General features: G+C 42.0%; 1 protein-coding gene across 4 annotated transcripts in view; it reads right to left on the bottom strand.

Annotated features, from left to right (window-relative positions):
- ENOX1 (ecto-NOX disulfide-thiol exchanger 1) overlaps positions 1-27,477 on the bottom strand; it is a 541,200-nt gene that overhangs the window by 224,788 nt on the left and 288,935 nt on the right. For 3 of the 4 annotated variants that reach the window (XM_040623096.1, XM_040623105.1, XM_040623100.1), the window contains exon 5: positions 18,938-19,084. The exons of the other annotated variant lie outside the window; for it this stretch is intronic. In XM_040623096.1, coding sequence (XP_040479030.1) covers positions 18,938-19,025 — 88 coding nt within the window. In that variant the 5' untranslated portion in view covers positions 19,026-19,084. The remainder of the gene's footprint in view (positions 1-18,937; positions 19,085-27,477) is intronic. 4 annotated transcript variants of the gene reach the window in all.

Raw genomic sequence — 27,477 nt, 5'->3', positions numbered from 1 at the left:
CATTTTAGTAGAAAGAAATTAAAGCACATTTTTATAGCAGAGAAAGTAATCTCAGAATTCATTAACGAAGAGACCAAAATATACACAAAATACATATTTTAAGAGAGTTTTAAATAAAGTCATGGAGAATAGATTTATAATGATTTAGTTAAACCAGGTTAGGAATGGCAGGAGTCTGTCCACAACCTTCAAGGACAGGAAAGAACCATATAATAGCCTTAATATTGACCAGTTGCAAAAAAAAAAAGTCAATAACAACATGAAGATGACTGGACTCTTAGAAGAAAGTTACTGTACCGGCCTGGTGTTCATGATGGTGAGGACAGAGAACATTAATTCTAATCGGATCCACGCCATTGACTTGTGAAAAACATTTTAAAAGTTCAGCGAAAAGGTAAGTATGCTATGAACACAGAGACATCAACTCTAATAGAAAAGAGATTCTGAAAAATAAAATTTTGATCACATAACTCTATAGTCATATTCTCAGTGAAAGAAAAGAGGACGCTGCTACAGAAATTGCTAAGTCTTTACAAGAACTGCTCTGGTGAATTCTGGTTCTACAGAAAAATGAGAAGTAAGTAGCAACAATGACACAGAAATGAAGACAATCACAAAAGTGGGAAGAATTCTAAGAAGAATGCTAGAAAGGCCTAAACCCAGAAGGACCAGAATTGAACATTCTGAAAAAAGACAAAAGGTACTACATGAAATATATTTAAACATACCTGAAGAGGAGGGACGAGGACAAATAGAAATCCTTTGGGGCAAGGCCATTAACAATGCAAAACAAACATGAAAGAATTGTTCGAGTCCCATTTTGTGGGTCTCCCTCTGCAAGCAAAATAATCCATTAACTGGAAAGGGTATAATAAACCCCCGGGGGCACAGAATTTCAGCCTAGGTGGTAGTAGGAGTGGAGAGAGGGAAGACAGAACTATCTTCAGATAATCTCAGAACAACAAAGAAACGTGAGGCTGAATCCGGGAACCAATGTGATAAGATACTAGGTTAAATACTACCCACCTTCCCTTCCTGCAAATCTCGGTTTGTAGCAAGTTTATTAAGATTAGGTCATTTGACCTTGAGAACTTAGTTCGACATTGAAACTGCTCACAACAACTACTAGAATTCCAAAGAATCGGTGTCAGTTTTGGAATGACAACTTACTAGCTTGGTGACTCGGGGAAAAAAAGAGAAAGGCTGAAGGTAATCTTCATATATTAGAAGGAAAGCAAATTTAGATGGTAGATCAGATTAGTTAAGTGATACACCAAAGAATGGAGTGAGGACCAGTGGGAGGGGATATGGCCAACTCGTTTCAGGTTCCTTCATTCTTTTCCCCTTTGGCTCAGTGAATATTTAGTTAACTCCAATTGTGTAGCACCAGTTTAAGTTCTAGGCCAACAAAAAACCCACTCCAAAGAAGACTGGCCCAGATAGATAGGGCAATATACAGAGGTAGGTAGGTAGGTAGATAGACAGCCAGCCAGCCAAATGGGTACTTTAATTAAAACACGGGTCAGAGAAGAAGAACCAATCAACTTTCCCAGTGAAGCGACCTTAGATTTTCTTCATGGCTGGCTGAAAACCGGAGGGGTATTAACAAGGAATGAAAAGTGTTTCAGCCATCAACAGCACTATGAGCAAAGACACTCAGGTGAAGAGTACATGGCATGTACAGAAATGAGTGTTTTGTTTGGCTGTAGCTTAAGGGGCGGATGGTGGGGAATGATATTGAAAATACAGGCAGGGGAATGCTAGGGAGTTTGATTTCCATAGGCAATGGGGCCCTAATAGAGTATTTTAAATTGAGAGTGACAGGATCAAATTTGTAATTTAAAAAAAATTCTTAGAGTGATATAGAGGGTAAGCTCACAGGGAGAAAAGCTTGAAGAGGTTAACCTGTTCTGATATAATTACTAGGGACTAGGCAAGATAGGGCCGTGGCAGAGGACAGAGAGAGGGGGAGTAGATTAGAGATATTTCTGCAGACAGAAAGACAGGACTTGGTGAGCGACTGGAATATGGAGGTAATGGTGCAAGCAGGTAATATTCTAAAATGATTCTCAAGTTTCTGGCTCAGGAGACTTGGTGGGTAAAAACGGGATTTTCAAGGCACAAGAACAGTTAATATATGAGTTGAGCGTGGAAGGAGGAAAATGCGAGCTTTCTATAGAGCAAGCAATTGCTTCCATTATTGAACTTATATAATATATGCAAGCATGTTGTCCCCCAGGCAGATATCAGATTCTCCTGACAGCTATAGAGCTAGCTTCTGCGCTTGGCACACAGCGATTCCTGGCCTCTGATGGACACTGGAATCCCTTGAGGAGGTTTCTGTAACTCTATCTGGTCTCCACCCTCAGATTTCTAAACCTTCAGTGGATCTAATGTGACGTTCCGGCCATATTTTAAAACAGCTCCAAGGGAGATTCTGACATGCATCAGAGTTTGACAGCCACTGAGGATACAGTCAATAAATAACTGATCAATTAGTTAAAAGAGGGAAGGGAAGGAGAGAAGGCTTCCTGAAGTTTTTGAAGACGCAGCTGGTTGACCTATACACAACTGTACGGTGTTGGTTGGAAAATAGGCAACATGACCTTTCCTATTCTCCCATCTTAAGGATTCCTGAATGTGATGTTATGGTGTCCCTGGCTTTGACTCTTGAAGACAGAGCACTGGCTGAGTGATCACTGGTCTGCCTCAATGAATCTTTTTCACATCTTTTTCTTGCATTATTAATGGCCATCCTGTCTTACAGCAACACATTCTTTAACTTCGTAATATTTCATTTCCTTGTCCTGATGCCTGTCTCTTCTCCTAAACTGGAGTCCATGAAGGCACGCAGGCTGCTTCTTTTGCTCACTATTGTGCATCCAGCATTTACCGAACACCACACAGCTGTTCAGCAAATAAACGAGAAATGAGCCAGATTTTGCTTGTGAAAATTTTTTAGGCTATATTTTATCACTTTCAATACAGACCTGTTCATGAGGGTATTATAGACCCAGAAAACAATTTTAGAAATAATAAAAGCACATACAGCTATGGACAAGACATTTTTATATACTTTTTACTTCAAGGAAACACTTTGCCTCCAAAACTTTACTGTTATATAAACATAGCTCCTTACAGAAAATAAATCCTATTAAAAATAGGGAATAGATAACTAAAAGGATGACACAGGCCCAGGTGTTTAACCTGAGAAATATTTAAGCCGTGGTCCTATTCCTTATCTAGATCTAAGAAGTCTTGGCCTTAAAGTCTGATTGACCTGGCGCTTTCATATCCATTATGTGTTAATGAGCAGGTCTGACAATTAGGTACGAGACAAATACATGAATGAAAGGATGGGAAGCTCAAAGTTCATCTTAGCAGTGCAGTCAAAGAAGCAGAAACAGGTGGCTGATATGAAGATCCAGAAATGTCAAAAAAAAACCCTTATACTAATTGTAATCAATATGCTTCTATATGTTTGAACAGTTAAACATCAGCTGATAGTACTTACTACAGTAGTCAACTAACTGATGACATTTTACTGCCCTGGGACTGAATGTGAGTAGTTTCTTAGTTTCCTTCCTTCCTTCTTTCTTCCCTCCCTCCCTTTCTTTCTTTCTTTTCTTTTTTTTTTTTTGGACAAGCACCTACAACCCACTTCTACCTTCACACATGTCCGCTTCTGTAATTGTCAGAGCAGCTCGACAGTTCAGGAAACTAGAGATCAGAGTGCCCTGATGTATGCCTGACACTAGAATACCATAAAAAGTGTCCATTATAATAAAAAAAAATCACTGAAGCATCATTCTGATCCAGGTGAAAATGTATATTCTATGTATAAAACCACAATTTTATTAAAATACTAAATATAAACCTCAATTATGAGAACAATAAAACACTACATTCTAATGATACAATCTGGCTTCCTAAGAAGAAAATAGTATTGTTTCAACTGACAGTACCAAAAAGATGTTAAAGTCAGTAATAAGATATACTGACCTCATATGCCCTTTGACCTGAGACACTGAGAAGGGTATAACACCTCTGTGGTACTCTTGCTAAAATTGTATTACCTCAACTTAATCAGAAGAGAACACCAGACCAACCCATATCAAAGACATCTTGCAAATAACTAAAAGAGACCAGTTCTCTTTTAAAAAATGTCATGGGTACAAAAGTAAAAGAAAGAATGCGGAACTGTCCTATTCATTTCTGGTATTTTTGGTGTACTCAGATCATCAGTCTGAAGACCAGTTGCCAACACACAGTATTGGAAGTATAAATGCAAGGTTAAGAAACTAGAATAATTCCATATTGCATCCAGGATATTAGCTAAACTTTATGATGCAAACTTGTTTTTATATGATTCGCAATCTTCCCTAAACAGTTATAATCAAAAGAGGCTTCTCTGTTAACTAGAAACTCCAGTTCAGGGATTGAAAATGACTTTACACTAAGCTAAATATAGATGTCATTTCTTACAAAGGCTGTATGTCTTTTCAAATCAGTATCTGAGCTTAGATGATTAGAATTAGGACGGCTATTTCCATTGTCCTAACAGGAAAGCAGACCTACAAGAGAAGGAAAACACAAAAATGTAGGGGGAGGGCCGGGGATTGGAAGCCAGGAGGAAGGAAAACACTATTCCCTTAAAACACATTCATTAGCCTGTGAATACTGCTAGATGCTCCAGGCTAGAAGTGAGCAGCTTGCTTCTGAACAGATTTTAATTTTTAATCCAGTGGAATAGGTCAGATGCCGCTCTCCCACCTGGAGGCCCTGGCCCAGAACCTACCTGCCCCACGGCAGTACTGCAGGTCTGCTAGTAATGGTCACCTTTGGGTAAATGCAATCTCCAGGCAGCCATGTGGCTCTGGGTGCTCTGATCCCAAGGAGCAGTAATAAAAGTTGGATGAGATCTCACAGTAGGTAGTAGGGTGGGGGTTTTCCCACAGTAGGAGGGTGGGGGTTTTCTCCTTCGATATTTTTGTAGGAGTGAGAAAGGACTTGGCCATTAAAAAAACATTTTTCGAAGTAGAAGTAGGAGTGGGGATATCTATGTTTGAAATAAAATTCTAATAAAGATCAGCTTTACAACTTAATTAAATTTGGGTAGAGGCATACATGTTGGTCCAAATGTGATATTCACGAGACAAATCATCTGACATGGGAAAGATCTCCTGGGGAATCAAACGTCTAAACGTAGGGGGCACTGAACAGAGCGGTCCCTGGAGTGTTTAGACTAGGAGCTAAAACAAGCAACGATGAACACAGTCTGACTAATTCCCAAGCTCTTCACAGACCTCAGATTAGCTGGGTCTTAGTGCAGCAGGTCTCAGCTGTCCATGGAGATGAGAACACATTTTAAAAGCTGCATCTGAATTTTAAAGGTACTCAACATTTCTGCATTGTTTACTGAAAAAGGTCAACACGCTGGTGTCTTCTTTGTGCAAGGCAGAACTTCAGTCTAAAAGCACTGGGTTTGCCACATGGCATTTGCTGAGAATGTGTTAAATGCATAGTTTCAGAAGCGAGAATATTATTTTTCAACTCAGTGAATGCATTATTAAAGGACTACTGCTGCGTCCTCACGGGGAGACAGGAGAAGAGGCAGGCGGTGACCCCGCGTGCTAAATGCAAAGGGACACTGACTGAGTCACTCACTATAAATCCACAGTCACAACACCAAACCCACACAACTCCGCCCCTCTTCAATTCCCTTTCTGCCAATCTAGAAAAAAAAGAGAAATGGAAACATTTAAATAAAACTCATATAAAACTTCAGCGCCAAGCGCATCGTCTTTGGTTCTTTGGACAACAAGTATCTCAGGGAGGTTTGCGCCTGGTGTCCTTCCCATGTCTTGGGTCTGCATGAACATTCGCTTCAGTCCTCAATTTTTCCTACCGATCAGAAATATACTATGCTGACTCCTTCCAATAAGATTTGTGTTGAAATCATGAAATGCCCATGGAAGTAATTTTTTATTAACCGAACCTGAAATAATACATAATACATACCAATTTTATGACAGTGAGAAGAGTTATGCACTGTAGTTAGCCGAGAGTATCTGTTGTATAAATTAAAAATCTTCTTAGGAGTATATCCAGCATTTTAAACAGACTATGGAAAAGCATGAAATTAATCCCAGGTGAGTTTTGACTGAACACCAGCAAGCCTTTATCATTCTAGGAGAAATACTGATCTGCAATAGACAAATTCCCTGATAAATTCAGAAATTATCCTTTTTACATAAATATTTTTCATTTGGAAAAATGCTCTCTTTAAACTATTCCCTTAGTGCGTTTTTTATACATAATTCGATGTATAGATAGATTTACATACAACTGTTCCAGTACACACTTTCTATATAAAGCAAAGTGAATCTGTGACAAAAATTCCTACCCTATTCCCATGTGGGGAGCAAATAAATGACCAGTATCCCCAAGAGCATGGTACTATATGCCTAGTTTTATGTAACATACTCCTCTTAAAAATAAGATTAAAAAAAAAAAAACCTTAAGTTTTTGGGAACTTTTTTCGGGAAATTTCAGAAGACTCTGGCTTTTAAATTATATCTTGATTGGATATATTTTCCTCGACCTCAGAATTCTTATGTTAAAAGAGCTGATGCTGACATAATTTAGTCCAACCCCATCCGCATATATAGAACTCCCAGCGCACATCGTCCACTCTGCTCTGTGCAGTGACACGAGATGACTCAGGCACGGTCCCCGGTCCTGCCTTCCAAGAGCCCGCAGCTGGGCTGGCAGGACAGACAGCTGGATGACTGGGGGTAACAGACTGCGACTATATTCCAGGAGTATGAAGAGAATGCTCCGGCAGCATGGACTAAAGAGCAAGGATTCAGGAAGGGGACGCGGGAGTAGGGAGGGCAGAGGCTCAGCAAAGGAGATGACATTTAAGCTGGGTCTTAAAGGATGAGTAAGATTAGACCAGGCAGATGAGAGCGGTCCAAGTTGGAAAAAACAAATCAGCCCATGCATGCAAGTTTTAAAAATCAGACTTTTAAGGCGCGCCTGGGTGACACAACGGTTAAGCGTCTGCCTTCAGCTCAGGGCGTGATCCCAGCGTTCTGGGATTGAGCCCCACATCAGGCTCCTCCGCTGGGAGCCTGCTTCTTCCTCTCCCACTCCCCCTGCTTGTGTTCCCTCTCTCGCTGGCTGTCTCTCTCTCTGTCAAATAAATAAAATCTTAAAAAAAAAATCGGACTTTTAAGAGTGTTTTATTTCAGGGACGCATGGGCGGCTCAGTTGGTGAAGCGTCTGCCTTCGGCTCAAGTCATGGTCCCAGGGTCCTGGGATTGAGCCCCCCCAGGAGGGCTCCCTGCTCAGCGGGGAGCCTGCTTCTCCCTCTCCCTTTGCTCCTCCCCCTGTTCATGCTCTCTCTCTCTCTCAAATAAATAAATAAAATCTTCTTTTTAAAAAAAGTGTTTTACTTCAAAAAGATTTAAGTTTGCAAAGCCTAACATGAGATAAGATCACAAACAAGACGGTTTCTTTCTCACCAGCCTGCCCTCCTCCCAAGCACCCTAAATGTTTAGGAAGTACATGTAATTAGTAGGAGTAGAGGACTGAGAGCCCCTTGGGAGGAGCGGAGACAGTGCAAATTCTTCTGGAACTGAAATAAGACTTGGAGCCAGCACTCCAGGCCTGTGAGGACAGGTGTTCTCCTGAAATGAGAAAAAGCATACTGCAATGATCTCGCCTTTTTGGTCTGCTTAAAATGCAAGTCAATCTCTTTACGAAAGAGGACCTGCCAAGAAAAAAGCCTGAGAAGTGCCATCAACTGCAGGGTCTGTAAGAATTCTGCTCTGTGGTAAGGCCTATTTGTTGGTCAGAAGGGAGGAGGGTGAGAAGAAATCAAGAATTTCCTTTCAGTGATGAAATCACTCTGGTACTTTAAGTCGATGTGAAGCCTGGGCTGCAGACTTCCTGACTTGTGCTCTGCCCATCTTCTGCCACAGAGGGAAGAAGAAGGGGGGAAAGCAAGATCGGGAAGGCCTGGAGAAGGAAAGGAGTTTTGGGAAGTCCCTGTCCTCAGCTGGGTTCTAGGCAATGGCTCTAAGCCCTGAGGACTCCAGTGCTCAAGGAAGGATGGCTGGTTAGTGGCTGAGAGATGAAGAGGACCATAGGACTTTGATGGGTTTTCACAGTGCCTAGAAGCTAGCCAAACAAGAGCTTAAAAACCTAAGGGACGTTTAGTTAGCTAGAACCTAAATGTAATAGAAACTAAACGTAATGCTTATTCCTATTTTATAAAACGAAGTTCCTCCATTCACATTGATATTATTTGCAAAGGGGTGCACATACGTGTGGGTGTATGTGTGTGAGAGAGAGGTTTAAAAAAATAAACTGAGTGTCTGGATTGTGCACACTGTATTTTTCTTTGGGCCATCTACAGGTGGAGTCAAGTTGCAGGAAAGACGTATTTAGGATGCCTTGGAGATGTCTTTTTTTATTCTTTTATTATTCCCCATATAAAAGGAGGTGGCTTCTGAGAGCTGAGTGATTGGTCCCTGAGCCCGTGGGGCCCCCAGGCCTCCTCCCCGGGCGTGCAGGCTGTGAGGCAGGTGCAGGGCTGCCCTAGGATCTCAGGGCTTGGATTCCGGCTCCCAGTTTTGGGGTCTGCTGCTGACTCACTGCACGAACGGGGGCCGGTCACAGTTTTCTCAGGTAACAACGCAAAGCCGGGGCTTAGATTTTATAGACTTTTCATGGCTGTTTCCTCCTGCAGTGTTTTCTGATTCGGCAGCACGATATGATGTTCTAAAGAGATGTTTTCATCCTTCTGGGTGTTACATACTCTCATTTGAGAGCCTCCGTAATAATAACAATGCCCCATCTAGTGTCCACACAGGGAATACTGGTCCAGGAGTACACAGTGGGCTGTGGCTCTCGGCCCTCCGTGGCATCAGGGCGCGGAACGGCAGTTGGCAGAACGGCTGCCCCAGGTGGTCTTTATATCTCACTGACCCAACTTGGTGACAAAGGACATTTCTGAAAAGGCTGGGTTTTATAACTTTTAAGGGTGATGTATGGTGCTAGCACAATAGGACTTTTTTTTATTAAGGTTGCACAGAATGATCCTTCCTAATATCTTTACTGGCAGCGATGGCCATAAACGTAGAAGAGCCTCAGGGGTCTGGAGATGAGAAGGCAGCACCTTGCTGCTGGGTGGTGAGAAGGGATTCTGCGTGTGCCCCAAGCAATCCAGCCACGTTCCAGCCTCTCACTGAGATCCTCGCAGACAAAACCTGGGAGTTTGGCGGGGTTTCAACTCCCTTACCTTTCCCTTTTCATTTCTTTCCTTCCAAATGCTCTCACAAGGAAAACGTGTTTGATCGTTAACAGCTAACCACATGCTCTTAGAACTTCCCACGTTCCTTACCACTCTGTCCCTCTTCCAACTTAATGCCACCCCACAGCCAAGAAAGCACGGGAGGGAACGAGCGCAAATACGGGGACGTGCACGCATCGTTTAAGCAAACAGGCCTCCTCTTCCTTGTTTGACTCGTCTGTGCTTCTTTTTCTTCACTAAGTGCAGGGGCAATTTAATTTGTATACTGCCGTGTAAAAAGCGCTGCATTCTGGGACCTGTGTCCCTCTCGGAAGCCGGGTCAGTTCAGTGAGTACTTGTGCGGTGTCTCCTGCATGCCAGACACTGTCTTAATGATGTCTGGGCTGAGAGAACATAATGAGCCCAAACTCAGAAATCCTCCAACATGCTGCCCGTCCTGCCCACAGCCCTGTGACCTAGATTCCTGGAAGCACGTTTCACTTCTTGTGACCAAGTTCTCAGCAGCAGAGATTTTTCTATTTATTATACTTACATTCTCTTGATGGTTGAACCCATCCCAGCGGCTGCCTATCTCAGAATTCTGCAATGCTGACCTGGCTGACGGCCGGAAAAACTCACCTGCCTGTTGACCTGCTTTGATCTCTTAGTACTAAACTGGTCGCTTCTCTGTGACCTCCCTCGCTCGTCTGCCTTCCCTCCTTACCTTCCAGTCAATCACTTGGAATTGTACGATTTACTAGCCCAATGCGACTTCTGCTCATCCCTGAGCTTTGGTTTGCCGGTTTAATCAGCCTCCACTGTGATTCATATTCCAAAAATCACTTGATTCTAGAGTGTCCCAAATTGTCCTTCACTCCCTCATCACACACCCCGTATACCTGCTCCGTGATCCTCAGGCTTAGAGAGCAGCGCGCCCTCTGACTGAGTTCAGAGTGATGATCTCTGCTCAGTCCCACTGATCTCAATACAGGTCCGCTGAGCTGCGGTTTTCTTGAGTACAACTATTACCTGGTAACCAGCAACTCAGGAGGCTCAAACAGAACACTGGCAAATGAGATTTGCCTTAGAGGGCCACCAAACACAGTGATCTTTGATAAATACAGAAGAAAGAACACATCTGGAATAGTTACTGAACATCGAGAACGGTGCCTGGTCCTTGATGGGGATTCAAAAAAAAAAAAAAATCGGCAAGTTATAGATGGATAGCTCTTAAATAACAAATTGTAAATGTTTGGAGTTATGACTGCATATTGTCAGCTCCTTCAGGTTAAAGAATCTATCTGATTCATATCGATATCACCAGGGTCCAACACAGTGCCTGGCATATAGCTGGGTTGATAGATATTTGTTGAATTAAAATGACTTTGTTGAGAAAAGGATGTCAAGGGCACTTCTGGAAGATGTCCAATTTCCCAGGAGTCTAGATGCGGTAGGACACCTTAAGATGCCCAGACAAAACTATCAGATAGGTTGGACCCCTACATCTACAGGCTACAATATTCTTGAGGCACGAGAGTCCGTGAATCTACCCCATGGGTATGAACCGCAACAAGAGAGGAACAGGAATTCTTCAGTGACCTAATGTACGTTCCCCTCCTGGCTGGGAGCCTCTGCACCTTCAGGTTTGGCCTGAGATGCAAGACATCCTTCTGGACAGCTACTTACTCATAAGCAAAAATAGGAAGCTATGCTTGGCCATGCATCTCTGATGTCTGATACACGGATGAGCATGAAACAGCCAGCTATAGGCCCTCTAATGGAGCCCAGCACAGTTGCCAAAACAGCTGGATGGCCCGGGGCCAAGAATATAATGCTTTTAGTGAATGCTCTTAGCTAACTGGTTTAGAACACTTCGTTTTTTGTCATAGTTGAAGCTACCCAGAAATGTAGGGAACACTATACTTAGGTCATTCAAGGGTGCAAGATTTTCAAAGTATATGAGAATGTGTTAGTGGTCATTTCGCATAAACTATAAAGCATCCATTTTTAAAATACTCATAGCAATCAATGCTTTTAATTGAGCAGAGAAACAGAGATATAGAAATGTTTGGTCCGAGCTGTGGTTCCTGACAGTCATCTTCAGAGATAAATTCCCACAATGGATGTTTCAATTAAGACAGTAATATTTATTGAAAGGTAAACCATAAATGCATAGCCACTTGAAACATTATTGAACAGAAGTAATTTATACCACAGCTGGTGCACTGCATTTTAGCCCTGCCTTGATTGTATCAGCATTTGTCAATTAATCAACGTGAATCTTGTAAAACATGTTCTCTTGTTAGTGGAAACAAGCAATTGCTTGCAGACTTTGAAGGAAAGGTCATTTAATAATTTGCTAATTGTGCAAAGCTAGATTTAAATTTGAAAAGAAAAGCAAACTTCCACTACTGCTGTGCATAAGTGCGATTTTAAGTTTAACCTCGATATCTTAAATGTGGTCCATGGTTCCGTTTTTGTTTCCATTTTTAACTGAAAAGCAGTGAAAGATTAAGACAGAAAAAAAAGTAACCTCAGGTTTTTACATTTATTTTAGGAAACTTTTTGTTGTCACCTTTACCATTTCAAAGGCGTTGCTAGCCTTGAGGCTATGGTTCTAAACAAATCAACGACATTTTCTTGGCAAAAAAAAAAGAGAGAGAGAGAGAGAAAACACAAAGCAAAAGAAATAGAAAACAGCAGCACAAAAGAGCTCTACAGTGGCAGTGTTCCGTTTCCTTCTTTCTTTTTTGTTTGTTTGGCTCAGCTCATCCTTCATCGTGCTGATGAGATGTCAGCTCCTGCTCCTGACTGCTGGTTCACTTTAAGTTCAGTAAGCGAGAAAGAAGCGGAGTCAAGTTCTCCCCGGGCAAGCCCCGCACCAGCACACTCGCAGACCCCCAGCAACCCAGAAAGCACCTCAACTTCCAGCACCGCCACCAAGCCCTCCGCGGTCACTCACGGGATGCCACCAAGTTGAAAATGGGGAACATACCTCGGAGGGCAGTTTCTACACTGGGGTCTGCAGGGCTGAATCGAGAAATCCGCACCATCCTAGAAGTGGCCGTGACACTGAAGAGGAGATCACATGCCTTGAGGCGTTTGTGAGAGTACGAATTTTGTACGGAGTCACAGAGACATTTGTGGAACGGAGGTGGGTCTTGCCAGACCCGGTCTGGGCAAACCGCTTTGCTGCAGGGCTCCTTTTATAAGAGTTACGAGGCCGGGGTTGCTCTCCGCCTGCTCAAACTGGCTTATCAATCCATTCCATTCCATTCTGTTCCCCGTTCTAAATAAGTCATTATTTCAGGCACATTTCCCTAAGCAGATGCAAACACTCTTTTCCTGTGTGAGATTCCCTTGGGCAAATTAGGCTTCTTGGAAAACGGTCAAGGAGCAATCAAACAAAATACCTACTGAGAAACGAGCCTCTGGCTTCAGGGGATGCTGTCAGGCCCGCAGGCCACGAGGCAAGCTGTAGACACTGCTTTGGCCCGAATGTTGAATGTGATAGGGCCGGCGATGGGGAGCACACGCCTGATATCTGCAGCCGAAGTTTCTTTTTTATGGTCATACCAATAGGTTTATTTTTTTTTTCCAGCTTTATGGAGGTAGAACGGGCAGAAACAATTGTGTAAATTTAACGTGTACATACAGTGGTGACAGACAGATGGTGAAATGATTACCACGATAAAGTCAGTTCACAAAACCATCACCTCACATAGTTACCTTCCTGTGTGTCTGGTGAGAAGGGTTTCTGTCTTAAGGAAACAAAACTGATAGTCATAAGACAATGGACAAATTTCCTTGTCTAATATTTCTAATTCAATGCTGCTAATCAAATTCCAATTTCTTAATTAAACTATAATAAAGACTTTGTAAGGGAAAAGTTACCATAAAATGTCTATCTTCTGTTCTCATCATCCTATCTAACAAATGTGGGATATTTCTGAAATAAATACTTGTTAAATTTTTTTTTTTGAGTCAGAGGGAGAAAAGTCCCTTTTGTATTCTTTTAATATTGGCTTTTATTCACCTCCGCTTCGGTTAGCTCACTTCCATATATCAAGACTCTTTTCCAAACAGGAGAGACGAGAGGCACACGCAAAGGCGGGCAGGCAGGCGGCCCGGTCACGGCACAGCTACCCCCTGGCAGGACTTACTTCGACCTAGAACGCATATACCACATTACGAAGCCACAGGGAAAAATGAATGGATGTGGATGGTAGGTTTCCATTTGTTTCCCTGACATTGTGTAAATAAGTTTGTGTGTTTCAATTCAAACGGTTCCATCATCTTGGAGGTCTTAATCATTTGTGATAGCCGTTTCCGAAGTGTTCGAAGCTTGCGCTTAAGGAGCATTACTGGCCTTCAACGTAGTGATACTACCGGAAGCCGATTCACAACTCCGTTCATGGTTATCCTTGATCATCTTTATTTAAAAGTTCAGGCTCATGAGGTGGCTGTAGCATGCTCTGATGTTTCAGCCTGTTGGTCAGCAGCGTTCCCCGCCCCCCTCCGGAACATCTGGCTCTGCTGGGCCCTCACACTCTTCACAGGAAACTACAATTGTCAAGGTGAATGGGGGGGGGGTCAGTGGCAGTAAACTAGGAAACACATTTAAAAAGGCACCACCTTACACCAGTAAGAATGGCAAAAATTGACAATGCAGGAAACAACAATTGTTGGAGAGGATGTGGAGAAAGGGGATCCCTCCTACATTGTTGGTGGGAATGCAAGTTGGTACAGCTACTCTGGAAAACAGTGTGGAGGTCCCTTAAAAAGTTAAAAATTGAGCTACCCTATGATCCAGCCATTGCACTACTGGGTATTTACCCCAAAGATACAGATGTAGTGAAGAGAAGGGCCATATGCACCCCAATGTTCATAGCAGCATTGTCCACAATAGCCAAACTGTGGAAGCCAGGATGCCCTTCAACAGACGAATGGATAAAGAAGATATGGTTCATATATACAACGGAATATTACTCAGCCAGAAAGAACAATTACCCAACATTTGCATCAGCATGGATGGGACTGGAGGAGATTATGCTAAGTGAAATAAGTCAAGCAGAGAAAGACAATTATCATATGGTTTCACTTATTTGTGGAACATAAGGAATAACATGGAGTACATTAGGAGAAGGAAGGGAAAAACGAAGGGGGGGAATCAGAGGGGGAGACGAACCATGAGAGACTATGAACTCCACGAAAGAAACTGAGGGTTTCAGAGGGGAGGGGAGTGGGGGGATGGGCTAGCCCAGTGATGGGTAGTAAGGAGGGCACATATTGCATGGGGTATTGGGTGTTATACGCAAACAAGGAATCATGGAACACTACATCAAAAAATAATGAAATACTGTGTGGTGACTAACATATAACATAACATAACATAACATAACATAATCAACCAATAAAAAATAGAAAGGGCAGCCTTGTTTGGAAATATACCTGGGATTTTGGTTGTATTCAGGTGTGGTGAGGCCAGCATTTTAGCAGATGCTTGCCAACGACAAGACAGCTTGCTATGTGTAGTTCCCAAGAGGAGGGGGGGCGTGTGGTGCCAAGAAGGCCTGGAGGCAGCAGGGTCAGCTGCAGTCAGAGGGAATAAGGGGGAAACGTGGGCAACAAACTTTTTTGTGGTTTCTGCAGGAAAGGCAAAGCAAGGCAAGGTAAGGGGTTTAAGACTGGCTAGTGTGCATAATTTCAGTGGGCTCTGTGGTATAGCATTGGTTCCTAACTGTCCAGTACCTGGCCCTGAGGTGATTTAGGGCAGGGGGATAATATTCTGGGCTGCAAAAGCCTGATAAAAGGAGGCAGGTGGGGGCATGGACTCAGGATTGCTTGATCTGCACATCAGAAGGGTGTTCCTAGGACAACTGTTAGAGATCTCTAGGAGTTAGCGAACCCTACAAGGACAGCGCCTCCCCCGGGACCTGCGAGGCCCTAAGATGTCTAAGTATCATAAAATACAGAAAATAAAAAACACGATTAACGCAACCCTGTCTGAAACACTGCCATAAGAAGCATAAAAATAGAGTTTCTCAGACTCCACCATGCAGAGAAATCAGGGAATTTTGTTAAACTACATGCTGATTCATTAGATCAGGTGGGGTTTGAGACCCTGCATTTCCAATAAACTCCCCGGTGCTGCTGGGACCACACTAGGAGAACTTAGGGATAAGGGTATCACTACAAGTCTGCTCTCTAGGTCACCTTCTGCAGAGAAAAGGGAAGGACTTAACATTTCCTTACCCTGCTGCGACCCACATACTGCTGGGCGCTGAACATTCAGACTTCGTCTTGTTTCACTTGGACAACACCCTCTGCTTGTAGGAAAAATTATCCCAATTTTATAGGTAAGAGAACTGAAGCTCCGGGTGATTAAGTCACCTGCGTTGGGCCACTTCGCCAAAAGTAAGAAGATACGAATGTATCTGACCTAAAACCTTTTTGTTTTTTTGCCCCACTACAACATCAGTACCAATGGTACCACTCTGACGGAAAATAAAAAGTCTCTGCTGATTAAGGCTTCCTAAAGTATAAAGTCCATGGACTCGAATCATGGGGCACTTACAACTTGACTACTGCAAAGAAAGTAAATTCTAAATGGTGTTCATTTTCTCAGGACCAGAAATAAATGGTGCTAACTAAATAACTTATATTTTATTATAGCCATCTGAGAAACACTGCAGATGGGACTCTCTCTTCAACCAGTGTTTTTATTTTAAGAAGTGATGCGTGCACACGCTAAGATATATACAATAGAGGTTCCTCTTCCTCCCACGTGCCCTTAGTTCCACTGCTCAGAGAGAACTATTGTAAGGTTTGTGTAGCCTTCTAGAGATTCTGGGCAAATAATAAAATTCTATGCAAATAACGCACTTTTTCATACAAATTCATTCACACAGTCATTTTAAGGCATTGGGGGGGGGGAAAGCTGTAAATAAAACACACAGAAGCCTAATGTACCTTACATTCCAGCAAGGAATACAGATCATAAACAAACGAGTAAAATAAATATATGGTATGTCAAATGGGGATAAATGCTAATGGAGAAAATGTGGGAGAGGGGACGCTTGCGATTATAAACACAGTGGCTAGGGAAGACCTCACTGAAATGGTGATATCGCAGTAGAGACATGAAGGGGACCCTCCTGGTCCACACTGACTTATCCCTTCGGCGGTACGTGTTAAAGCTCTCACCATGTCAGAATGGGACAGATCCACCTCATTCTCTCCCGTGGCTCTGCAGTATGCCACTGTTTGCACGGAGGAATGTTCTAGATTAATCCTGTTGTGTAATTTGTTAAGATGATCAGTTAGTGGTCATAAAAAGATTGAGGGATGCGGCATGAAGCCTGATGAAGTAGAAAGGGGCTTCAGTCAGGTGTCAGAAGCTGTGGAGGTAAGTCCCAGGGCGCCACTCGCCCTGCGTGCTCATGTGATCATGGAGTATTTCTGGAATGCCTTTTTTAGCGGTCTGGCCTCAGGAGAGGTTCTCCCCTTTCCTGCCTCATCTTGGCCTATGCTACTGTCCACCAGGCACAGGGTGATGTCTAGAAGCTCCTCTGGGGTGTGTGTGTGTGTGTGTCAAGGTTAGATCCTGTTTGCAATTTTCCTCAATGCCAGGCTACCTGGAATCCTTGCAGAGTCAAACAAAAACTTCGACCCTCCAGGTGGCAAGCTTTATACATCCCCCATAAAGGAAGCAGAAGCAAACATGTTTAGGGAGCAGTTAACCCTCTGGGCTCCGAATGCCATCCTCTCATTTAGGAAAAAGCATATAAGCTTCCCTAAAACAAAAACAAACAAAATCCTTACCTTCCAGTAATATTTATTTATGTGGATGCAGATGTTTAACTCTGGGCCATATGACTGAACAGATTCCACATTTAATGAAAGATTAATTTATTCATTTAATTATTATCTGAGGCAGTACCTGGATTATGTCAGCACTCTGCCAAGCTCTATAGGAGGAATAAATATTGGTGCAGTATGGCTCCTGCCCTTGTCACCTTCTAGCCTTTTAGCAACAAGACCAGTAAAAAACAAAACAAAACAAAAAACAAAACATACCAGGATTGTGGTAAGTGGTGCCAGAAGCAATACAACAAGGATTTAAACAAAGGGGAGAATGCTATGATCCAGGGCCCCTCGAAGACCCTTCAGAGAGGAATCTAAGCTGAGATACAAAATGTGAGAAGTGGAACGAGGGGACTCTGGGAGTGAGTGCGTGTGTGACTATGTGGGAGCAGATGGTGAGCAGAGGCCCAGGTGAAGGGAAGTACAGACGCTGTGCGGGGCCGCGCAGTGGCTCTGTAGAATGTGGGGTGTGCTTGCAGGTGACAGGCCACGTTGGCTGGAGTGAGACCAGCAGAGGGTCCTAAAGCCCCTACTTTGTTATTAGATGTGGGATAAATAAATTCGTTCTGAAAGAGATCCCCAAAAAAAGCACCATCAGCTTCTTCCTCTTTTTTTTGGTGTGTGGGAGTGAGGGAGGGCTGTACACTTTGGTTTTACAACCTATATTTCTTTCTTTCTTCCTTTTTTTTTTTAAGATTTTATTTATTCATTTGAAAGAGAGAGACAGACAGAGAGAGCACAAGCAGCAGAGGGAGAAGGAGAAGCAGACTCCCCGCTGAACAGGGAGCCCGATGCAGGGCTCGATGTGGGGCTCCATCCCAGAACCCTGAGATCATGACCTGAGCCGAAGCCAGACACTTAACCATTGGAGCCACCCAGGTGCCCCTACAACCTCTATTTTTAATTCCAGTAATTTTTAATCCACTTAATACTTCTCAAACTAATATATGCCTATAGTTTAAAAAAGCAAATAGTAGTATTATGGTACTGTAAGACCTATAACTAAAAACAACAGTCCCCTCTGTCACCTGCCCCCATCACCCCTTCCTGCTCCTTGGAAGAGACCATGGTTTTTGGTTTGCTTTATTACGAAAGTTAGTTATTTGCCGGATTGAGCTCGCTCTACAGGTAAGACTCTTGCCCCACCCAGTTAGTTACTCTCAGTTTGATAAATTTATGCACTTGTCCAGAGGAGAGGGACTAACCGGTAACTAACCCATCCCCTCCCCACAAGGAGGTTGACTCCTGACATGGGAGAGAAAACTACTTTTAACTTCCAGTTCCAATATTTGGTTCTATATATTTAAATACTGTGTACAGACTGGTATTTCTCAAGTTACCATTTTTAGAGATCCATCTTCTGTCTCACTAGGAGGCAAAGAAATATTTAGCACCCTTGTACCATCACCACCTCCCAACGAGCTTCCTCCCGCATCTCTCCAGTACATTAAAGTAGCAATTTGGGGTTAAACCAAAATTCTGTGTTTAGATTGTTATGATTATATAGTAATTGCTTACTATCGAGCCACATAGTGTAAGAAAACACTTCCTACCTTGTTCAATATTTAGTTTTTCCTGGTGGCCTTTTTTTTTTGGTCTATCTATTACTAACTACTCTTGCACTTCTCAAAGGAACTACAAAGGCCCAATTAAAACCATTTTTTTTTTCCGTGATCAACACCATCAGTTAATCTGTCGCCATCTATTTTTCCCTCAAGGAGCCTCCCATTGAGTCGTCTGGTCTAGCCGTTTCCCAGGCCAGCTGCCCACCTGTTGTCCTGGGGCTTCTTTTTAACACCATCTTGCGAAATCCCTGTGCTTCTCTCCTGTGTTGGGTCCCCCGTTTCCTGGATCCCATGGCTTCCTCTTTCTTGGTTTACATCCTCATTTTTGTAGGGCTCATTCTCTAGTAGCTTCCTGAGAAAAGGTACACGGGAGGTAAATTCGTTGAGACCTTCCTTGAGCGTCTGAAAACGTCTTAATTCTACCCTCAATGCTTGCTAGTTAAGCTTGTCATTGAATCCTAAGTAAAAAGTCGTCCCCCTCAGCATTCTGAGGGCCGAACTGTCTTCTAGATTTCAGTGTGGTGCTTGAGGAGTCTGGTGTAATTGGCATTCCTGATCTTTTTATATATGGCCTGTTTTATTTCTCTGGAAGGTTTTGGAATCGTCCTTGTAATCCCTGCTGTTCTGAGACCTCATACTAAAGGATCTCAACGAGGATCTTTTCTCATCCACTGTTCTGGACACTTCAAGTCTGGATTGTTGTTCCATTTTGAAATTCCTTCTTATATTATTTTTTGATACTTGTCTCCTCACCATTTTTTTTTCCTGTTTTCTCTTTCTGGAACTCCTATGGTAAAATGCTGAACCTCATGGACTGATCCACTGCATTTCTTATTTTCTTTTCCCTCTTCCCCTACTGTCCATCTTTGCCTATTAATCAACTTTCTAGAACGTATACTTGACTCTATCTTCTACACCTCCGAATAATATTTTTTACTGTAAGTTTAATTTCCAGGAGCTCTTATTTTTGGATTGTCCCTTTTCTTTTATAGGATGCCCTTTTTATTTTGTAGATGTAGTACTGTCCTCTCATCTTTCTAAAGATATTTAGGTTTTTAAAAAGTTTTTCTTCTACTTCTGAGTTATCTATATTTTCATTGAGCACCCCCTTTCTCTGTTTTGATCTCTGTATTTTATTCTGTATTTTATGTTGTGGGCTATACTCAAATATCTGGTGACCCTCTCACTATTCATTTGTATTTCAGACACACACATATATGTAGACATCAAGAAAAGGGTTTAAAAAAATAGTAAGATGACTGGCCCAAATAACTATTTTAAGAAAAGCTGTATAAGTTTATTAGGTAAAGGAAGAGACTGCAGGAAGTCATCTGACTTTAAGATAACTCTAAGTAATAATCACTCCCTTGGAAGGCATTCAAGTAATGAAATCACTAAATGTTTACTGTGAAATTCCATTCATTCATTCATTCATTCAACATGTACCCCAAATTCATATAAAAAACAACCATTATCCAGCAAAAACAACCCAGATAAGAAATTCTCACAATTACATGCCCAGATTACCTTCCAATCATGTCCCTGTCCTTTCACTGCCCTGAACAGTATCTATTTTTCGTTTAAGAATGCATGCGTTTACGTATATACTAATGTATATTATATATTCCTTACCTCATTCGTTAAGTCAGCTTACTGGTTATCCTTTTAACGTATTTTTTTTTCCCAAATATATTTCTTACAAATTTGTCTACCTGAAATTACGTAATTCTCTCTATACTATGCCACAACTCAATTATGGGCCAATAACTTTTTAAAAAAGTAAATATGTTGTCAACAACAATGCTTCTAATGCAGCTGTGATCGTACCTTTGAACTTGATGAAAGACTTTGTAGTCAGACTGACCTTGTTTCAAATCCTAACGCTTCCGCTTAGTAAACGTGATTTTCAGAAAGCTCCCCAACAGGAAAACAGACATAATATTATCTATATTGCAGGTTTTTATGAGAATTAAATCACAAAATGCATGTAAAGAGCCTGACATATTCTAGGTGCCCGATAAATAAAAGCTATTAAAATCGGAGCGTAAGAAGAAACCTTTAACTCTCTAGAAGGACATCTTTTCTAAGTGAATAGTTTTCATTTCAGTTCTTAGGCATCACATCACTGGGAAGCTCGTCCAGTGGAAGCCACATGTGAGTTACTTGGGAGTGATGGGGATAAGTTCTTATAGGCAATTAGGGGAAGCAGTATGAAAGCAGGGGGGAACGGGGAGCCTGGGAAAAAAAATTAAAGAAAATATTTGACTCTGGAGCAGTTTCTTCACCTTTTGGGGAAACTGTTTATTTAACAACAAAATTGGGAGGCTGGACGAAGTTCCTCCAGATATTAATGACACAGAGTGATACGGTTAGGTAATTTTGGAATATGTGCTCCTCTCCCCCATTCGAGGTACCAGTTTGATTTTATTCTACCTGGCGTATTACAAACTTATTTGCCTACAGATCGTCCCCACTTTTTTTTTCAGGTACTACTTATTAACATATGTTAATTAAGAAAGAGGATGAGTTGACTGCAGCTTCCCATTCTATAATGTTTCTCTGAGTTTTACGACCTCAGCTAAATGGTCTGGATAAGGAAAAAAAGGAAAACATAATGTGTCAGAGGTTTTATTTATGGATGATTACTCCTACAGCACCATATGACTTTTATGGGAGAAAGCCTATCATGGTTTCAAGGAAATTTCTTTCTTTTTTTTTTTTTTTTTACAGATTTTATTTATTTATTCGACAGAGATAGAGACAGCCAGCGAGAGAGGGAACACAAGCAGGGGGAGTGGGAGAGGAAGAAGCAGGCTCCCAGCAGAAGAGCCTGATGTGGGGCTCGATCCCATAATGCCAGGATCACGCCCTGAGCCGAAGGCAGATGCTTAACCACTGTGCCACCCAGGCGCCCCCTCAAGGAAATTTCTAAGTATAGGTTAACATCTCACCTGCATGGTACCATCAGTATCTCTGATCACCAACACACTGAATGAACTGCTGCCAGTTTGGTGGATTTGATTTGGTGTTGAAGACAGTCAGATTACTGGGACACATCTGGCAATTCTGGCAATCAGTGAATGAAATGAATCAACAGGGTAGTGATCAGACTGACTGCTCAGTGATCAACATGACCTGGATGGAAAATCACTGTGGGATAAACTAATCCTTAGGCTGCAGGACGACATTGTGATGCCAGAATAAAACTTAAATGGGCATTTCATGGGCATAATTCTTGATGCTACAATTACAATTTAAACCATTAAAATGATTTGTTACTAAAACACTTTCCCTTCTTCTATCGACCTACCAACATTTACTTTTATATCTGAAAGGAAAGGGCTGTGCTGTATCTTGCTGGGAATAAAAGGATATATAGCAGGAAAGAGGCCAAAGAACCTACCAAAAAAGTATCCAGGAGCCGGATGCTCTGTCAGTAACTTTCCATGTAGCCTTCAATAAGTCTTTGTGTTCTTACTTGTAAAAATAACTATCCTCAAGGAGCTTATAGCTAAGTTGATTATATTTACAAATTTGGGATTTTCATTTAATGCCTTCTTACATTACAAAATCATTCTTAATTTATCTACATAGCAGAGATAAAAGTGAATGACTATTTTTTATGTTCTTTAATTAATTACATGAAATAAACCCCCCTCCTTCATCTTAATTGCAGGAATTCCAACATAACCTGTTGCTGTGTTTTCCCTTTTTTCTCTTGATATGTCTCTTCCCCCTCAAGGCTGCTAAGGTTTTAAAGTGTTCTAATTATTTCTATCTTTTCATTAAATACTCTGCCTCAAAAGCATACCTTTCCTCCTTCTCAAAAGGAAATTTATAAAAAAAAACCAACACTGTAGAATCCAAAGAATGAGTGTGTTGGTAGTAAGCTGGCTAGTCATCCTGGTTTGTCTGTGGCTGATGGGTTTCCCACCGTGTAGGGCTTTCTGGGCTAAAGCTGGGACAGTCTGGCAAACCATGACAGTCAGTCACCTTGGTTTGTAGGCTGACCGAGGACTGGATGTCTGCATCAGAAAGTTGCAATTTTAATCCCCCTATTAGAAGTTCTCTTCTTTCATTGCCAAACAGCTGTAGAAAGCAATCAGATACCAGATGGATGAATGAATTTAATGACCTTTAAGTATCCTTTACGCCAGTGGTTCTCAATTTTGGCGTCTTTCTAGAATCATCTGGCTAAGCTTTGTAAAATGATATTATTTCCTGATTTGGTCTGAAGGTGAGTCCCAATTATCAGAATATATATTTGAAATTCCCCAGCTGATTCTAAGGTTACTGTGGGCTAAAAAACACTACTTTGCATACATTCTGAGATTCAAGCTATAGGTCTAATAAGAGCCACTCAAAGCAAGGAGAAATCTACTTTATGGGCTCTGAGTTTTTAAATATTACATGCAAATTTCCATTTCACATTTCAAACAAATGAGAAGCCACAAACTGACTTTACATTTATTCACCTAAGGATCACGATATATAAGTTTCTGTCTTGTCATGTTTTCCTGCTGACCATCAATCACCACCGTCTATTGACTTGGTGTGTGTATGCACACGAGAAGCTGTTTGGGGCACTGTGGGGCCACAAAGGTTTAAAACTCAAGTTCTCTGCCTTCAGGGAGCTCACCGTGTGACACATGAAAGGTGACTAAATGATGGAGCCTCTGACCTCAAGAGGAGATCAAAGAGGAAAAGGCTATGGCCAGAGACGGTTGGGAAATCTGCACAGGGCGGTAGGTAGGATACAAGGTCTTGAGGACCAGGTGGAATTCCAGTTAGAACCAGGAAAGGCATCCCCAGTAGGGAGAAAGACCCTTTTGGGGTAGGTCAGAAGCAAATGTAAAAATAATAAAAGTAAAATAAAAGTATTGCAAATATATATACACATTCTGCACAACGCAAACCATATCTAGAAAGGCATGTAGCTCATGTGAGGCCAACTGCTGAGCAAGGGGTCGTAATCACCCAATCACTTCTTTGGTGATGACACTGAAAATGAGAACTGGGCTGGCGGATGAAATAGCTGGTTCGGGACAGGCATAAAGACAAGCGTGGCGAACAAGCCACCGAATAGCAGCAGCAGAAGTCCCTTCCCTCTCTCCTGCTGGGCCCACTGAAGAGACCTAATTGCCCAGACATCAAGGCAAATGTTCTAGCAGTCGCTGCCAATCTCTTGAGGTTCCCCCCCTACCCAATCAAATGATTGTTTAACGTTGAGGGGATACAGTTACAGTGGAACTCATGCAAAAGTTACGCACTAGTTGTCATGTTATGTGCTTGTCAATCATTGATTTTCAATTACTTTTATAATGCAATGGCCTTTACTCTGGATTTCGGATTTAAGCACTACTGTTTCATTTGTCTTTGCCTCCTAAAATAGTTAATTCTCCTATTTATTCCAATATCTGGTCTTCATGCAAGATATTAACTAAATGTCAATGAATGATCTGGGTATGCATCATCTCAGGAAGTCAGTTGGCAAAATTAACATTTAGAAGTAGGCACCACTGGTTATTTCACACATTATTAACTTATATTACAATTCAAATAAGCTTACAGCTGGCAAAAAAAAAATCTCTTCTGTAAAGTGATCTCAAACATAATAGGCTTAATCAGAGATAAATTAAATTAGGCAGCCATGCATACTACAGCATATTAATTCTGAGTAGTTATTAAATACATTTTCTGTTATCAGTGGTGTGAACAACATTATATGCAAACAAATTCTTCAAGAGGGTAGCGAATAAAGTTTATGTCTGGGATGTGACGTGCCTGACAGTTTCCCATGGCTTCTTTTACTGTTAAATAATCTTTCCTGCTAATAGTGGCACTAGATTTAGTTCCCATAAATGAGTCAACTTTACTCCCAGACAATTAAGCAAAAGAACAGCAAACAAAATTGCCAGGGTGGTTTTGGATTTTTCCAAAGGGAACTTTTCTACCTTTCTATGGCAATTTTTGAAAGAAGGCATTAGTGAGGCACAGCTGGAGTAAAACCGTCCAAAGTACAAGGCAGTGAGTACTCGTTACATTAAAAAATGATGCATCTCATTGTGTGTTTTGGGTCACCTGTGTTGCCCGAGAATATTCAAAGAAGGAAATTATTAAGGTTCAATGCTACTTTGTAAATAAGATCCTACCGTTCTCTCTTTCTTTCCTTAAATGGTAGTCCTCTAAGCCATCACCTAGCGCTCAGATCCTATAAGCTAGCATACAGTGCTTTTGCGAAAGAAAATAAAAAGTTACACCTAAGCCTTTATATACACACATACACGTGCATACCCTTCCTTGATTGACTTCTGCCATATTATCTTGTTCTTTTATTAATCAATCAGACCCTTTAATTTCTGCATCCAGAAGCAATGCAAATAATTAGGTACGACCACCCTCCCACCCTGAAGTCAGAGAAGAGCATTTGACACTCTGCACTTCGCACATTTAAAACTCAATGTAAGGTGACAAGAACATTAAGCTGCCCAGTGAGCAAAATGTGAGACTAATCACGATCTGTTCTTATCCGTGGGTACAATAATTGGCAAATTAAAGTGGCTGAGAATAGTTGGCCCACCTGCATCAAAAAGCATGACTTTATAAAAGGGCTCATAAAAATGAACGCACGCGGCCAGCTTTACTGACGACTCCTCCACACGCCAGCAGACTGAACAAGCAACATCACAGCACCCATTTAATTTCTGTAAAGTACACACCATGTAGAAGTGTTGTTATTTAAAGGAGTAAAATCCAAACCCTTCAATATGTTTCCTAAACATACTGGAGGAATTCAGGCTAGTACTTACCCCCCAAGACCCGATGCTTTCCTTTCTATGCTAGAAAACTGCAATCGACTTGCCTACTAAAATGTTGAGTTTGTAGCCTGACAACAGTTAGATTCAAATAAATATAAATGCCACGAGAAAAGGAACTAACTTAGTCTTATTAACCTTGCTACTGTCCATTCATCCATCCAGCTGTTTATCCATTTATTTGACATGTACTGAATCCCTACTTTGTCCTAGGCACTTCTAGATATTTGGCACCAAGTGATGAACGACATCTCCTTCGGGGGCTCGTCAGCCCCTGGAGGAAGGCCGTGTGCATACAGACAGCGAAGAGGGATGGTACCTTCTTGTGGAAATACTGCCAAAGCCCCATCCTCCCCTTAGAGGCTTTGGAGAGGAGAAGACTGTTGAGCTGAATTCTCAGATGGTATAGAGGGCATAAAATGGAGAGTTTGGGGGCTGAACAAACTTGAGAAAAATCTTCTAAGCTGAAAGACCAGCACGGGCAAAATCAACACAAAGGTCATGGTCTGCTTGAAGGAAAGAAATTGCCTTCAGAATATATGACGGAAATAAATACAGGAGGCAGGAGATCAACAGATGATGAAGAGGAGAGGGAGGCAAGGGTGAGAATATGAAGGGCACTGGAAGGCATGTCAGGGAGTTTGGGTTTCATTCTATAGGTGGTTGTTTGCAAAACACGGGCCAGACAAGTCCAGAGCCCTGGGGAGGGTGGGAGGTGGACGAGGAGGGCCTGCAGGGAGGGGGTGGCCGGGGAGTCAGGACTCCGGGTCCTGCAACTCTACTTGGAGCACAGCAGCTTTGCTACTCTCTGTTTTATCTTGGGCCTTCTTAATTTTTGAAATAACTTTTAAAATTTGAACTAGTTTTAGATTTACGGAAAAGTTGCCAAGATAGTACAGAGAGTTCCGGTAAATGCCTCACCGAGTTTCGCCTAATATTGACCTTTTATATTCCCACGGCACAGTCGTCATAAGCAAGAAACCAACACCGGTACACTGTGAGCTCAACTCCAGCCTTCCTTCCTGCTCCCCCAGTTTTTCCACGAAGGTACTTTCTCTGCTCCAGCATCCAGTCCAAGGCTCTACATTGCGTTTAGTCATCATGCCTCCTTATCCCTTTTGATGGGTAACAGTTCCTCAGTTTTTCCTTGTTACTCGTGACCCTGACGGTCTTGAGAAATATTAGCCAGGTATTTTAGAGAAAGTCCTTCACTTTGGGCTTGTCCGCTGTTTTCCACATGACCAGACGAGGGTTATGGGTTTGGGGAGGAATTCCGCAGAGATAAGGTACATTTTTCATCGTGTCATGGCAGGAGGCCTCTGATATCAACGAGTCTTACCATTATGATGCTAACCTTGACCACTAGCATTTCCCAGGTTTCTCCTCTGGAAAGTTACTGTTCTCTTCTTCACAAATTCTCTTACTGGGAGTCAGTCACTAAGTTCAGCTCCCATTGAAGGATGAGAGTAAAACTTTACTTCCTGGAGGGAGCCGTACCTGCCTAAGCTGTGGAATGATTTTATAAGGAAGATTTGTCCCTTCCATTCCAGTTATTAATTTGTTCAATCATTTATTTACATTAGGATGAACTCATATATATTCATTTTATACTTTCAACTGTAATCTAATACCACGTTATCTATTTTGTCACTCAAATTACTCAAGCCTTGGTCATTGGGAACTTTTTTAGGTCAGCTCTTATACCCCTTTGACATGCCCCCATTCTCCTGTTTTTTGAGCGCTTTATTGCTTTAGGGAAGACTAAATGCTCCAGGTTTCTATTTTATTTTTACTGCCTCAGCCTGAGAACCAGCCACTTGTCCAAACAGTCCTAGTTCCTTTCGTCGGAGCATGATGTTTAGAAACCAGTGTTTGGGCACTGGTACGCTAGCTGCTACTGGGGCAGCACTGCCCCCAGGCCCTGTCAGCA

This window comes from Ursus maritimus, unplaced genomic scaffold (genome assembly GCF_017311325.1).
Source record: "Ursus maritimus isolate PB19 unplaced genomic scaffold, ASM1731132v1 scaffold_10, whole genome shotgun sequence".
Classification (NCBI taxonomy): Eukaryota; Metazoa; Chordata; class Mammalia; order Carnivora; family Ursidae; genus Ursus; species Ursus maritimus.
Note: the sequence above shows the minus strand (reverse complement) of the source record. Positions and strands in the feature narration are given on the sequence as shown.